Source organism: Caretta caretta, chromosome 1, assembly GCF_965140235.1.
Source record: "Caretta caretta isolate rCarCar2 chromosome 1, rCarCar1.hap1, whole genome shotgun sequence".
In the NCBI taxonomy this organism is placed as follows: Eukaryota; Metazoa; Chordata; order Testudines; family Cheloniidae; genus Caretta; species Caretta caretta.
The window spans coordinates 266132451-266147953 of record NC_134206.1 but is presented as its reverse complement, the minus strand read 5'-3'; the positions used below and the strand labels follow the sequence as shown (position 1 = coordinate 266147953).

General features: G+C 43.8%; 1 protein-coding gene across 4 annotated transcripts in view; it reads right to left on the bottom strand.

Moving 5' to 3' along the window:
* Positions 1 to 5037: 5037 nt before the first annotated feature.
* AGBL3 (AGBL carboxypeptidase 3) overlaps positions 5038 to 15503 on the bottom strand; it is a 60411-nt gene continuing 49945 nt past the window's right edge. For 3 of the 4 annotated variants that reach the window (XM_048835357.2, XM_048835358.2, XM_075124260.1), the window contains 7 exons: positions 14860 to 14914; positions 14301 to 14372; positions 11918 to 12106; positions 10748 to 10796; positions 9106 to 9308; positions 7364 to 7613; positions 5038 to 6300 (listed from right to left, as the gene is read on the bottom strand). In XM_048835357.2, coding sequence (XP_048691314.2) covers positions 5904 to 6300; positions 7364 to 7613; positions 9106 to 9308; positions 10748 to 10796; positions 11918 to 12106; positions 14301 to 14372; positions 14860 to 14914 — 1215 coding nt within the window. In that variant the 3' untranslated portion in view covers positions 5038 to 5903. The remainder of the gene's footprint in view (positions 6301 to 7363; positions 7614 to 9105; positions 9309 to 10747; positions 10797 to 11917; positions 12107 to 14300; positions 14373 to 14859; positions 14915 to 15503) is intronic. The other variant, XM_075124259.1, reaches the window with a different exon arrangement.

Below are 15503 nucleotides of genomic sequence, written 5' to 3'. Positions count from 1 at the left end.
AGGTAATACTCACTTGATTCTGAAGCAGGGGATGGATTCTGAAGCAGGGGATGGGGGGTGGGGGCAAAGCCAAGAGGAAAGAAAGGACATGATAAAAGGGAGAGACATTGGCCATGCTCTCTCTCTCTCTTCCACCTACATCTATAGACATCACACCAAGTGACTGACGCGCTGATCAAAGGGGAGAGCCTGGCTGAAGAGCAACCAGCCAGCCTGTGATAAGAAGCATCTAAGTTTGTAAGGGCATTGAAAGTATTAAGATCAACTTATAGAATGTGTTTTGCTTTTATTTCATTTGACCAAATCCAACTTGTTATGCTTTGACTTATAATCACTTAAAATCTATCTTTCATAGTTAATAATTTTGTTTGTTTATTCTACGTGAAGCAGTGCATTTGGTTTGAAGTGTGTCAGAGACTCCCCTTGGGATAACAAGCCTGGTGCATATAAATTTCTTTGTTAAATTGATGAACTCATATAAGCTTGCAGTATCCAGCAGGCATAACTGGACACTGCAAGATGGAGGTTCCTAGAGTTGTGTCTGGGACCGGAGATATTGGCTAGTATCATTCGGTTGCACAATCCAAGGAGCAGCTTACATGCCAGAGGCTGTGCGTGAACAGCCCAGGAGTGGGAGTTCTCACAGCAGAGCAGGGTAAGGCTGGCTCCCAGAGTCAAGAATTGGAGTCACCTAGCAGATCACTGGTCTGGATAACACCAGAGGGGAACGTCACACATAATTCCTATGGCTGGAGCACAGCTGGGACTGGACAGCTTCCTCTCCCCAAATGCTGATGAGGTCCAGCAGCTCTGCATTGCTCCAAGTGGGGGACTGCATGATCACCTGGAAAGATGCATTGAGACCACTACACGCATCACTGAGCAAACAAGACGGGGACTTTCAAAATTCCCAAGGAATGTATGGGGTGGGGCTCACGGTGGGTCACCTGATGGCAGGGCAGTAGAGTTCAAGCCGATAACCAGAGAGGCAAGAACAGGCATTGTGGGACACCTCCCAGAGGCCAATCCAAGTGCTGTAATCGACCAGGTGTCTACACTGGCATCGCAGCGCTGTAGCCCCAGTGCAGAAAGCTGTACGCCTCTCGTCGGGGTGGGTTTTTTACAGCACTGCAACTGCACAGTTTCTGTGCACTAAGTGGCTTGGCAGTGTGTACATCTCGGGAGTTACAATGCAGAAAGCTCCTTTACTGCGCAGAAACTTGCAGGTGTAGACAAGGCCTAAGAAAAAGACCAGTAACTAGAGAATATAAAAGTGCAATAGAAGCATGTATAAAACAAGTGACATGAAAGAATATTCCCCAAATAAAGGGCATATACAACAGGAGGAGGCTGGAAAAAGAACAGGGTGTGTAACTACATTGTCCTTTCACCACTGGAGACCTGAATTCCAATCCTGTTTCAAATCACAAGTGAAAATGCTGATTTGTCTCAGATGATGCTTTGGATTAAGAAAAAAAAGGGGATGTTCCATGCATTTAGGCTTGAGGTGTATCAGCAAAGCAGGTCCTGGCTCAGTGAAGGCCACAATAACCACCTGGAATCAGCAGAGGAGGTAGGTGACTTAGAAATGTTACATTTTACTTATTGTCATTGTTGGCCATATCTTTTACTGTTTGCTTTGCTTCACTATTTGTTTTCCAAGGAGGCTGGGTTTGTGTTCCTCTGATGAGTCAGAATTTCCCAGGTACCTTGCCCTGAGGCCTTTTTCTGCAGCCATAGTAGGAGAGCAGCAGCCATGTGCCAAGACTCAGGAGGTAACATCCTCACATTCCTTCTAAATTATGTCAAAACATTGTAATATTGGGCTGGTAAGAAGGCACCATCGCCAGATAAGAAAGGAATCTCCTAAGACGTTTCAAGAAAACTTTGTTTGTTGGCACTCTACCTGGCAAGGAATCAGTTATCAACAGTTGTAGGTGTGAAATCTATATTGTTTATCTCTATGGTTTCTGTCTACTTCTTTGATTGTTTCTGTTGCATAATTAATTTTACAAGATTTAAATCAACTAAGATGGTGGGATATGAATGGGTAAAAAATTATTTCACAATATGTTAGGATTGGTCAAAGAATTATTTTCTAATATTTTCGTAAAATGATTGGTTAAGGTATAGCTAAGCAGAACTCAAGTTTCACTAGATAAATTGAGGTCCAAGATGGAGACCAGCTGGGAAGGAAAAAAAAAAGGAAAAGGGAAAAGAATAATAGGAAGGAAAGACCTGAAAGAAGGACTCACCCCCGAAGACACAGCCTGAGAGCAGAGCTGCAAAGAATCCTCTGCATGACTGTGATGTGAAGCAACCAGAACCAAGATGAGACTGAACTTGCCTGGGCAACAGGAAAAGTCTAACTGTGTGATCAGGATTGGCGAGCATAGCATTGTATGCTTAGCATGTGTATTTTGCTTGGTAATTGTTCATAAATAGAGGACAAGGATATTACTGTGTGAAGCTCTTTCACTGGTAAAAAGATCCTGGAAACGCACAGAAGAGTATGCCCTGAGCCCTAGGAAATGGGTAAGGGTGGGTACTTAAATGAACCAGATTATGCCAGGAGCCCTAGGAATTGGGTATGGGTGGCCCTGAGCCCTAGAAACTGAGTAAGGGTAGGTGCCTTTTGCCCAGAGCCCTAGGAACTTGGAAAGGGGGAAGGTGTGTAAATCAACCAGGTTATGCCTCGAGTCCTAGGAACTGAGTAAAGGTAGGTGCTCTAGAGTGTGTGGGTAACAGCCACAAATCTGCCACTGCTGTTGAGGCTGCTATACCTGGAGGTAGGGTGAGTCAAGGCCAGTGAGGAGTGTGTGGGGAGCGGGGCATGACCTCCTAGTAAATGTACCATCGTTTTAAACTGGTACTGTAATTTGTTATCCTGGTGAGGTATCAATACTGTCAGCAACATTTGCATGCTGGACCTAACCCACTTCATGTTTTCTCTCAACTGCAGGAAAACTGCTGGAACTGCCAGCTGGAGAGAAGCAAGTGTGAACTTTCTGTGCAAAGGCTATAAAGCTACTCATGTTTGTAAGTCTTTACAGGATAAGGCCCTAACATTTCATATACCGATCTCACTACTCACATGCATGGAGTGAGTGTGTAAAGGTTTGAAGCTTTGAACTGAAATGAGCTATCTTGAGATAGTTTCAGGATACAGCTGAAGCAGCTACAGTTACATCATTATCCTGTTTACTTACAATATCGTGTTGCTCAGTACACAAAAGGAGGGAGTCAAATCTATAAACTTTGGATGCTGCTTGTTACTGTGACATTCCCACAGCACAGGGAGGCTGTGTTTGTTGTGGTATAAAGCCGAGTAAATATCCTTTTGGGGCTCTCCATTATCTGACCCACATTTCATGTGAGCATGAATATTTTCCACAACGCTAACAGATACACATTTCCAGGAGAGGGCAGTCAGGTTTGTATAATTTTTGGTGGGTCCAAGAATGGGTCCAAGTCCTGCCCCCCCCCCCCCCCCACCTGCCTTGTAAGACAATCTATATTTTTTAAAATAATGTAAAAATGGACTGGAAACAGTAAGTGTTTAACAGTTTCCTTCTATTGCACCACTGTCACTGCACATGCTCCTAGGGCTCCTCTCAGGTCCAGGGAGTTACACTTCCCCGGAGCAAGAAATCCTCATTCAAAAACAAGAGCAACAAGAGTTCAGAGGGGAAACTGACAGTCAACAAACTTTTCCCCACCCTCAACTCCGGAGAGAGATTGGGAGGGTGGGGGAGAGACTTCAGCTGCATCCCGGGAGAAGCCCTGAAAGGAGCTGCTCATGATGCGGGAGGTGCAGAGAGAAGTCCTGCTGGCCACGGGGCAGCAGAAGGCTACATTGCATCCAGGGAGACAGAGGGGAAAGAAGCTGGGAGGGGGGAGGAGGAGAAGCAGTGAAGTTGTTTGCAGCGAGGAGACAGGAAAACAGCCCAAGTTTCTCCCCCCAGAGTGGAGATGGGGAGGAGGAAACGTGGTGTGTGGGGGGGTTGGAGTGCCCTGGCTATAGCCATAAAGAAGGGAAACTAGCAAAAGAAAAGAAAAGCAGAGGAGAGGAAGGGAAAGAAAAAGCGCAAAGCAGGCTGAGCAGCCACCTGGGGCTCCCTGAGCTGCTGCAGACACTCTCTCCTCTGAAGCTCCACCCAAATGCCTCAGCCTGCCACAGGCGCTGCTCCCTTTTGTAGCTGGAAGCGGTGGGCAAGCGAGCACAGCACAGAGTGGCAGGACAGCTGCCCGCTGCCCAGGGGGCAGGCAGGGATGCTCTGGGGGAGGCACGTGGGGGCGGCAGGCGGGGCTGGGGGATGTTCCAGGTGAGGGGCGCCAGGCTGGGCCAGAAGAGAGATCCAGCCCCGAACACTAGTGGAGCCGGGCCCCTGTGCCCTGAATATTGCTGGAGCCCGGGCACCACAAGCTCATATAACTCGCTACTCTTGTTCCAGGATTCATCACAAACTGCATGCCATGCTCTCATTGAACCTCCCTGAAAAACTGCCCTGAAGCCAGCTTACTTAGCTGTGTGGGAATGCTCCTTGGCTGCTTGAAGATTCCCTGTACAGAGAGGAATCCTCTCTGGTGGTGTACGGCTGCTGCAGCTTGCTGGCCATCCTGCCTCAGAACTGTGCCTGCCAGAATAGGCCCTGGAGGTTGCTGACTGTTGGTGCAGATTAATGTAGGCTGATCTAATCTGTGCCGGTAGACTGGCCTGGTGCTGAGCTGCCCAATGATCAGGAGGGTTCAAACGTCACCTTTACAATCTGCTCTGGAGCTGCACTGAGCCCCGTTGGTCACAGCTCAGGATCTGTCCCACTACTTGAAGGTTTCCTACGGTGCCTCTCATTAACTGAGGCAATTAGGAATTACATGGAAATCCAGACCTGGGGTTTCCAGCAAACTTCCTGTTCAGATTACTGACTGTAAGAATGTCTAATAATTTCTATTTTGTGGGGCACACTGTATGTCAGTTCAAGGAATAAAACCAGAAACATGCATTGCTTCATTGTACCATATGTTGAGCTCTTCTCATAGGGTCACATGTTTGAACAACACACCTTTATTCTAGTCACAATAAACACTAAATGCACAGCGAGGTTCTGGGATACAGTGGACACAGGTATCATCTGAGTACTGAGAAAAGCATCTCTGCACTTCGCACTGGTTAGCCAACTCTACTGATGTTCTCAAACCCTGAGCTCGTGTCCTTGGGATTAATCCAGGTCCATCTCAGGGAAGGAACAAATATTAAGTTGGCATAAGCAAAATGAATTACATGGACAGCAACAGAGACAGAAGTTCTAGTCTCATCTGGGATGCAGCCCATAGCAAGGCCTGTGACAAGATGGAATTTTTTAAGGCACTTTACTTACTTTTAGCTTTTTAATTTTAGAATAAACCTCTGCTTTATGCTTTTGCCTCACAGCGGGACAACATTCCCCTTTACTTCCCCAGACACTCTAGCATAGCCAGTTCCTGATCTGTATTCCCTGTATTTCCCCAAAGCTCCTAATCTGTGACTAGCACCATTCAGCAGTACAGAACTGGATGGAATTCCCTTGGGGATTCACCAGCACTGTTTCTTAAAGTGGCTGGTAGGGTCTGAATTGAGTAACACAAATCCTTCCCCTTTTTAATTTTCCATTCTGGTCAGACATCACTTTAATTCCGAAGAAATCAGATGATTCAACTGGGTTTTCTTATGTCTGAAATTTGCTGACAATTAAAAATTAGAAAAGATATTTAAATGCTGTGCCTTCTTTAGCTGTCACTCAGAGGTCCCGGAAATCTAGAACCTGTCTTTCAGGACAATGTGAGGCTAAACTCCTTTGCACTGTATACACTTCTGCTGCATTTGCAGAGCACTCCTTCCAAAGGGTTTCCCCGGGACTGGAGTCCTAATCCCTCAGGGTATCTGATGTGAAGCCACTCATTTCCCAGCGTTGGTGTCCTGTCTGAATGGAGCCTGGCTGGCTGTATATTTTAGCCTGTAAGGTACCATTTTTCACAACATTTGCATCAATTTCTAAGCCTGACAGGAAATTCACCCAGTTGCGACTGGAAGGTCTTGTAAGTAGAGTCTGTGATCCAGGCTCCAGAGCTTTTCTCTTAGCCATGGCCTTGGTCTCAATATTGCACAATAAGCCTTTTGCTGATGTCTTCTTTATGGCACATAGCAAAGAGTCTGGACGGAATGTTTCTCTGTTGTCATGTTGGGCCAGTAAAATCATTTTGCTTGATAATGTAGGCCTGGCCATGTTCCCTTTCATATTTGAACAAGTTGCCAGGTCTGCTCTGTATAGAAAAAAAAACATGTCAGTCAGTGCCTTACATGTATCTCAGTCCACCCTATTCAACTTGTATTATAGCCATGTCTACAAAATACCATCTGGTGGCTGTGTCCTCCAATTCTGTCTATCCAATCAATCTAGCTATCATTCTAAGTATTTTACCAATTCTATATCATAGTTAATAACTCTTTCTAGCAGCATACAAATATAATCAACGGAGATTTCTTGTCCTACTGGCTAAATCCAGTGCTGGCCACACTCAGCTGAACTGCTCCGTACTGGGTTTTGACTTAGTTTTGGGGTACAAACCATTGAGAGGTAGAGATAAAGAAGAGGTAGTGAGAGGGTAGTCCTAGCCAAACTGCATGCTGGGAAACTGAACATGTTGGGAAATTTGAACAGCTAGAGTTCAATTGGATACAAGATATTTTGCACTTCCTGTGCTACACTGTTGTACAGTAGCACGCCTCATAAGTGGTTGCAAATCAACTCACAGGTTTCCATTGTCAATAACATGATACCTGTGCACAGATTTTGTATGATTGTAAAGTGCAATGGGATTCTCCCGGATGACAGGTGACAATTATTATAATCTATATGGCTTATGACCCTCCAATTTATCTAACACAGATCAAGAGACACGCATGTCAGTCTCAAAAGATAGGTTGAGTGGCTTGGTGAATAAACCTCTCAATGTGTATATCAGGGATCAAGAGTTAAGATTAGCTTGAGATGCCAAACAAAAATGAGGGCTATGTTCTTAGCTCAGTTCTTACTGGGCAGCAGTTTGCATTACAAAAACCAATGCATCTGATAGACCACAAGTCAAGTGGAAGTTTCTACTCAGGAGAGACTCAGAAATAAGCTCATGTGCAGTGAGAATGGAGAGATCCCTGAGAGGGTGAGATCCCTCATATTTCAGTTGCTCAGCTGTGTATGGCTTAGAAATAAAGCAAGAACTTTTGCTTCTGTTAGTGCTGACACCCTCATTGTTCATGCCACAATGTACATTCAACGTATCACTGACTGGATAGGCAAGTTCAGTAACTGGACTCTTCTTCACCTACCGGTGCTGGCCAAAGGCTTTTGGCTGTGGTTCACCCTCATGACACTTTTCATTGGATTGCCTGCCCTTTGCACCAGGTACTATAGGGAGAGAAAGTTGCAATGATTCTTGTGTCTGGCAGGACTTGATCATCCTAACATTCGCTTCTTGGTTTGTTGTCCTGATTTGGCCGGACCTTGCACTTTTCAGTGGTGGCCTCTTCACTTTTCTTTCTTCCCTGTTTGAACTGCTCTTCGCATTGTGATCCAGATCTGGGCCAAAAAGGAAAAAAAGCGACACCACATCAGCCATGTGTGAATTCTTTATTAGCTAAGATGACACATGGTTTTAGTGAAATGGAAACCTGCTCTGATAGTTTAGTTTAATTTACAAGAAATGGAATGTCTGGCAGCAGTGGGTGCATCCAGTACAAGAAGTGATCTACAACATGCTTTACAGCCTAATATACTGTATATAATGCAGGCCCCTCTCAACATGCTATAAAAATTCCAGAGCCCAGCAGGGGAAGGGGGCGCCTTGGGACAGGGGCCTTGGGCATAGGCGTAGTTTGATTTCTATTGGAGGGGGAGCAGGGGTCAGTGGGGCTTGAGCCATCTCCGCATAGTGGGGTCCAGGGAGGGAGTTTATATATTTAAATTACAACTCAAAGGTGGGGGGCTTAGCTCAAAAAATTTGAAAACAGCTTAGGGAGCAGGGAGGGGGTAGCTAGGGGCTGTGTGCAGACAGAGGTAGCTGGGGCGGTGTGTACACAGGGGCTGGCTGTGGGTGCAGGGAGTGGGGTGGCTAGGGGCTGTGTGCTGGGAGGACTCCCATGCCGTCACTGTTCCCGGAGGGGTCTACACCATAGTTGGGTCTCTCCAACCAGGGGGCTCTTACCAGTTGCCTCTGTGGGAGCAAAGGGGGCTGGGAGCCGAGGAGCAGCTTCAACCTGGGGCACGAGCAGGAGATCAGGGAATGCTGCCGCTGCCTGCTCCATGGCATCAGCCAGAGCAGCAGCTGCCCCACACTGCCCAGCTCTGACTTCCTGCCTCCAACCTGGCCAGGGGGCGGGGAGAGGAGATTGTGGGGGGACTCGGGGAGGTGTAGAGCTGCCCCCGGGACTGCCATGCTCTTGCGCTGCAGTTTGGGGTGAGGGAAGCAATGCCCTCCATGTCCTCAACTCTGCCGACCATGGGCTCAGGGCTTCTGCCCCACAGGGAACACCAGGTCTCGGGGCTCTGGACTTCAGCCCCACAGGGGGTGCTAGGGATTGGGGCTTCAGCCCCGTGCCTCCCCCCAGCTTCAGGCCCGCGGGGGGCACCGGCCAGGGATTGGGGCTTCAGCCCTGTGCCTCCCGGGTTCAGCCTCGCGGGGGGTGCCAGGGATCGGGGCTTCAGCCCCGCGGGCAGCATGGGGGATCAGGGCTTCAGCCCCACGCGTCCCCCGGCTTCAGCCCTGCAGGGGGCGCTGGAGATCGGACAGAGGTTAACATCCAGTAGAAAAGATATAGATTCATCTCCTGTGTCCTGGTCAATTTACTCAATGAAACCAGTTCTGACATCCTCTGGCATGTAAGTTATTGCTGAAAACCTAATGTTTCCTGTATTTTTCAGCACAATCACTGCACTTCCATCATCTATCTCATTGCTTTGTAAAAGGCTTTGAGATATCTGGAATAGGGAATGCACTAAACAAAAGCAAATCTGTTGTCTTTTGGCACCTAGAATACTTTAATTAAAAACATATAAAAAAAACCTTTCGTACAGGTAACTGTCTTTTCTGTGCAGCTGGTGACCCTTTTGCCTTGGTGCTTCTCTACACTTCGGGATGTCATCCTGATGAACGGTGAAGAGAGGTTTGTTCTCTTAGGTAGGGTTGCATCTTGGGACATGCTTTCTCCTAATCCCAGTGGCAAACAATTATTTTCAAGAATGTTGTCTTGTGCACCCTGAATCAGTCTCTCAGAGCTGAAAGAGATGGCGTTCACACCTGTAATTAATTTATTTCCAGACTAATTTGTGACTATATATATATATATATAAAAAAGATAATGACACGAAAAAGGACACTGTTACAGCTGGAGGATTTCCTGCTGTTACATTAATGCCAAGTTAAAGTGAGGCATTTTCCCATATAGTTCAACTGTACAAAACAAACTGTGGTGGCTCAATCATTTTATCTGATGGATACTGATGCAAATGACATTTGGCCACCATCCATCCAGGATCTTATATTGGTGCCCGTTCCAGGAGTACTGGAGAATCATCAGAGTAGCACAAGAGTAAAAAACAAGAACAATGATATTTCTTTTTTCCCTTCCTGGGAAGATAGACTTATGTTCTTTTTATTTTTTTTAATACAAAAGTATGAGACATAAGGTACTATTGTGGGAAAGCTTGAACGAAGAGGTGGGTTTTGCTTTAACTCTGAATGTAGAAAATTTAGTGGTTAACCTTATTTCATAAGCTCTTTGGGGCAGGGACCAGCTTTTTCTCCTGTGTTCGTTCAGTGTTTAGCACGCTGGGATTCTGGTCCATGACTGGTGTTCTAGGGTGCTACCACAACAATAATAGTAATAAGAATAATAATCAAAGAGTTCTCAAGTCTTGGTCTGGCTCTTGTGAAGGTTCTTTCTCTGCTGCACACTAATAGATTTAGACAAGTCTATCGTTAGCCACTCATGCAAGCCAGCTTCAGCATAAAAGTATTGTTTTTAAAGCATATGGTACTTTTTATAAATAAATTGGATGCTGACTGGCCGAAGCTTTATTCTCTTTCAAATGTAATAAATAATTTTCTGCCATCCTGCAATTTGACTGGCTACCAGTAGCACTGATTCTACTTTTGAATAAGATACCACCAGGCATTGCCAACCCAGGAATAGCTTACAGTGCATAATGAACAAGCAAAGGGAACTAATAGCCTATCAATATGTAGGTATTTATGTACATAATGAACACTGAGTGTCAGTGTTACTGGTATAAAAGTCCTGCAGATCCATAAGAGAATACAGCCTTCAGAATTCACTGCCAAGACAGTCCATGTCTTACCTGTAAGTATGTGAGTAGTCCCATTGACTTCAGTGGGACAAATCACATGCTTAAAGTTAAGCACATGTGTAAGGATTTGCAGAACTGGGGCCTAAAATGGCAAGACAAAATGACAGAAGAAGAGAAAGTCAGATAAAGAAAAAAGATTGGTGGGGGAAAAAAACCCACCACCACCACCAGCAGCTCTGAAAATCATCTTCCAAAAGGTGATCATCCTTCTCCTGGTGAATGATTTTAATCTGTGTTTCAGTCTACTTCCCTCTCCACATCATAAAGAGGGACTTTGAAAAATCAAGCTGGGATCACTCTTTCCCCTCCAGAAGAAATTCTGGAAGTCAAATGTAATGTTCTCTTACCTGAAGCATTTTCCCACTTGCTTGATGGAGGCTGTAACAGGCAGCTTTACTGTAAAAAGTGGGAAAGAAATCATCACTGTAATGAATGTGCATGTCAGATTTAGAGGAAACAGTTCGTCACACAATACAATACCCTGATTTTTGTCTTTACAGTTTACCCCCACTTTTGATGGCTAACTTAAGTCATTGGGAGTTGTGGGTGCTTAGGACCTCTGAAAACCAAGCCACTTATTTAGGTGCTTAAGTACAGATTTAGTAGCCTAATTTTAGGCATGTTCATCAACATTTTGACTTTGGATCATATATCCATTATTCTGCTAGTACCTCAACTGGATTTACCATGATATTTGAAACAGCACAACTGATCAAATAGTCTTCAGATTAAACAAAATTTAGACTATTCAAGGTCTGATAGATGAGCAACATACATTATAACTTCCATTAAAATGAGTACATGCTGCTTTTATTTATTTAATTTATAATAATTTCTAATGAGCTCAATACCTTAGCATCTGAGCACCTCTAACATTAATTAATTAGTCTAAACACCCCTATGAAGCAGGGAAGTATTATTATTTTTATTTTACAGATGGGGAAACAGAGGCATAGAGCAGTTAAGTGATTTGCCCAAGGTCACACAGGACAACTGTGGCGGAGCTTGGAACTGAACCTCAATTTCCTGATGCCCAGGTCTGTCTTTAATTACAGGACCACCCTCCCTCCCATTTGATAGTATAGTTCTATCAAAATCAAGAGGAAGGCCCCCTCTACTGCACCTAGTTTCAATATGTGGGACTCAGGGTCTCTGGGTTCAAAACCTGACCCTGTCACAGACTTCCTGTGTAACTTGGGGCAAGTCACTTCATCTTTTTCAGCCTCCATTCTCCATCTGTAAAATTGGGATAATAATATTTCCTTTTGCACACACTTTGAATGTCTTGCTTACTTACTCTGTAAACTCTTAAAGACAAGGGCAGTGTCTCCTCCCATGTACATATAGAGCACCTAACCGACCCCTAAGCACTACTGTAATACAAATAATAATTAGATCCCAACAGTCTTGCTCTGGGGATTGTCAGCTGCCTGATGATCTCTAATGTTAATATGCCATTCAATTTTCTAGATACGTTTTACCCCTTCATCTCCCTCCCAGTTTCCAATACTCCTCACCTCTTCGCTGGGCCTTTTTTTCTTTCACTTTCGGCCTATTCACCACCTTGGGAAGCTGACACCCAGAGATTGCCCCATTCCCTGCTGTTGCACCTATATAGCACATTTGTTTGAGGATGGCAGGAGGGAGAAAAAGTCTCTGGGATATGAAATGTTTTAGAGGTTGGGACACAGTGGTCCAGTCCAAGTCTAAGAAAACAATAATCAAGGTCAAAGATAAATGCATTTAGTCATGCATTTCCTTTAGTCATTGCTTTAATCATTCTTCCTTTAGCTAGTGCCATTTCCAGAAAAACCTAGCAGAATATAATCTACAAATCTCTACAAAGTTGTTTATTTTTGGATATGGGATACAATAGCTGAGGACTGTGAAAGATAAAGTGTATAACCCCTCTAAAGGCTGCAGGCCAAATCTCAGAAACCTTATTCTACTAATGAATTTTCAAGTTCCTTGTTAACCTCTACTTCTGCAGACAGGCCTTGAACAAGCAAAGCATTTAAGCCTGTGCCTAACTTTAAGTACATGAATAGTCCCACTGAAGTCAATTATGCCTGGAACTATTTGTGCCCACAGTTAGAGGCTGAGGGGAAAAAAAATACAAAGTCAGATTTTTTAAATCTGTTCCTCCATAATACCTGGGCTGGTATAGGTATGTGAACTATATCTGTATAGGTGTGAATATATATACACTCTACTCTGAAGCTACTTTCACTCTAAATAAAGAGTGGGTTTTCTTTTAATAGTGAAATACAATATATTTCAACAATAAAAACTCTTCAATTATTATTATTTAATACAAAAGTTGGCAAGCTGGAGACCAGCAACAAAACTTTTTGTGGAAATTTTGGAAGTCTTAGCTGTCATCTTTGATCCACTAACCCAAAGAAGGAGAAGGAGGCAAAATGTAAAAGTTAAAATGATTTTTCTACATATTTTTAAATATATATTTTTTTGTTTCCCATCAAGTTCTACAAGAGAAAAGCCATCAAGTAGATAGCTCCCTTGCTAATGATAGGTATAGCAACTCTGAATTCATGTCAGGAAAAACAGATAGGGATTCAGAGACCTGTTTTTAAGCAGCATGAATGGAAAGCATGAAATCATCATTAAAACAAATTGTTACAGTATGACATTATTATTATCCCTCAGTATTGTATCATGGGTTTGTTTTTTTAAACAAATAGCCTTCACAACATACAAGATATTTATGTATAAAAAAAGAGAAAGCTACTGTCTAAAATTTATCCCTATGTGTTACCAATAAATCCTGACCATGAACCAACTCCATAGGGTTTGTCAGGAGTTTTGTTAAACCCTCCACAGAATTCCTGCATTTTAGGTGCTCAAATGCACACATTCTCCTTACTTACTTATTAATTAATTATTATTATTATTACAGAACGCAAAACTTGGTAGGCTCCCTATGAGTGATGAGGCCACTCATGTCAGAAAGGCAACTTCCAGTATCCTAAGTACAGCTATAGACAGAAGAATCATAGAATCATAGAATCTCAGGGTTGGAAGGGACCTCAGGAGGTTATCTAGTCCAACCCCCTGCTCAAAGCAGGGCCAATCCCCAACTAAATCACCCTAGCCAGGGCTTTGTCAAGCCTGACCTTAAAAACCTCAAAGAAAGGAGATTCCACCACCGCCCTAGGTAACCCATTCCAGTGCTTCATCACCCTCCTAGTGAAAAAGTTTTTCCTAATATCCAACCTAAACCTCCCCCACTGCAACTTGAAACCATTACTCCTGGTCCTGTCATTTGCTACCACTGAGAACAGTCTAGATCCATCCTCTTTGGAACCCCCTTTCGGGTAGCTGAAAGCAGCTATCAAATCCCCCCTCATTCTTCTCTTCTGCAGACTAAACAATCCCGGTTCCCTCAGCCTCTCCTCTTAAGTCATGTGTTCCAGTCCCCTAATCATTGTTGCCCTCTGCTGGATGCTTTCCAATTTTTCCACATCCTTCTTGTAGTGTGGGGCCAAAACTGGACACAGTACTCCAGATGAGGCTTTACCAATGTTGACTAGAGGGGAACGATCACATCCCTCGATCGGCTGGCAATGCCCCTACTTATACAGGGCAAAATGCCATTAGCATTCTTGGCAACAAGGACACACTGTTGACTCATATCCAGCTTCTCGTCCACTGTAACCCCTAGGTCCTTTTCTGCAGAACTGCTGCCTAGCCATTTGGTCCCTAGTCTATAGCAGTGTATGGGATTCTTCCATCCTAAGTGCAGGACTCCGCACTTGTCTTTGTTGAACATCATCAGATTTCTTTTGGCCCAATCTTCTAATTTGTCTAGGTAAGAAATAAGTTATCACTTAGCTACACTTAATTGATATGCAATGTAGACACACACACATTGTTACTCACCCGATCCCTGTTCAGGAAAATAAGGACTGAGATATTGTTCTGTGTAATTTGCTTCCGCGACTGGTATAGCTTCTGGAAAAGATTTTAAAGATTGCATTTAAGGGAAAGCAAGCTTCAGGTTTTCTATCTGCATAACATTTCATCATGGTTGCTTAACCAAAATTTTGCAAATGAAATGTTATGACATTTTGTAAAGGCAAAAATATTGATTGTGTGTCTGTGGAGAATCTTTCTGGAATAAATAATTATTAAAGGCATAAATAAATAAATAATGTCCAAGTAAAAACAAAAATTAACAGTAGGGTGGGGTGAGGTGGGAGCAGGGAAGGCTTATACTTGTAATTGTATTCTTCTACTTTCCTCATTGCCTAACTTATTGGTTCCTGACTCCACGATAAGCTACTGGGGCGTGTGATGTCTTTCTGCCCAGTTGTTGGCCCATGAAGCAGCAGTGTAATGCTATGTCCTACAAATCCCATCAATTATCAGTGCTAAAAGACAATATTTGGATTACAGGGGCTTCATACCCCTCTGCATGCCCCCAAAAAGTGAGGCTTACCTTTCACCATGGGATCAATTTCCTTAAGTATTTTATGTAATGCCATGCTGCTAGTCTGTAAGAGAGGACAGAGACATATATGTATATTATTATTATTAGTCTACTCTAAATGAAACTGTGTGAGAGACAGAAAGAGAAAACGGCATTGTGCTGCTGCTCAATGGTTTGCCGAGGGAGTGCAAATTGGTTCAATGATTTCCCCAGAGGGTGAAAACTTGGGTAGAAGTTGGGTGGTTTGTTCCAGTGGGAGAGGGTTAATTGGTTGAGACTGAGTGGTTTCTGGAAGGCTGAACTGGCTGGTTGGATTGCTGTTGGGATAGGCGGAACAGACTGACCATGGGAGTGAAGCGGGATGTAGAGGTATTGGGGACATGGAGACTGATGGAAAACACTGGGTCACATGATAGACCTTGTTTCTGGAATTCTTAATTTGGGGATGGTAGTGGAAACTGAGAAAAAAATCAAGCAGGAAGACTCATGCAATATTAATTTTATTTGCAAAGAGATTCAGTTTTATATTTCTTAATCATTTTTAGTGGCAAAGCTAATACATGAAATAATTTTACAAATATGATTTTGGAGATGACTGGGTCTCTTTACCAGGTCCATGAACTAATAAAGCAAATGAATCAATGGTAGTAGAG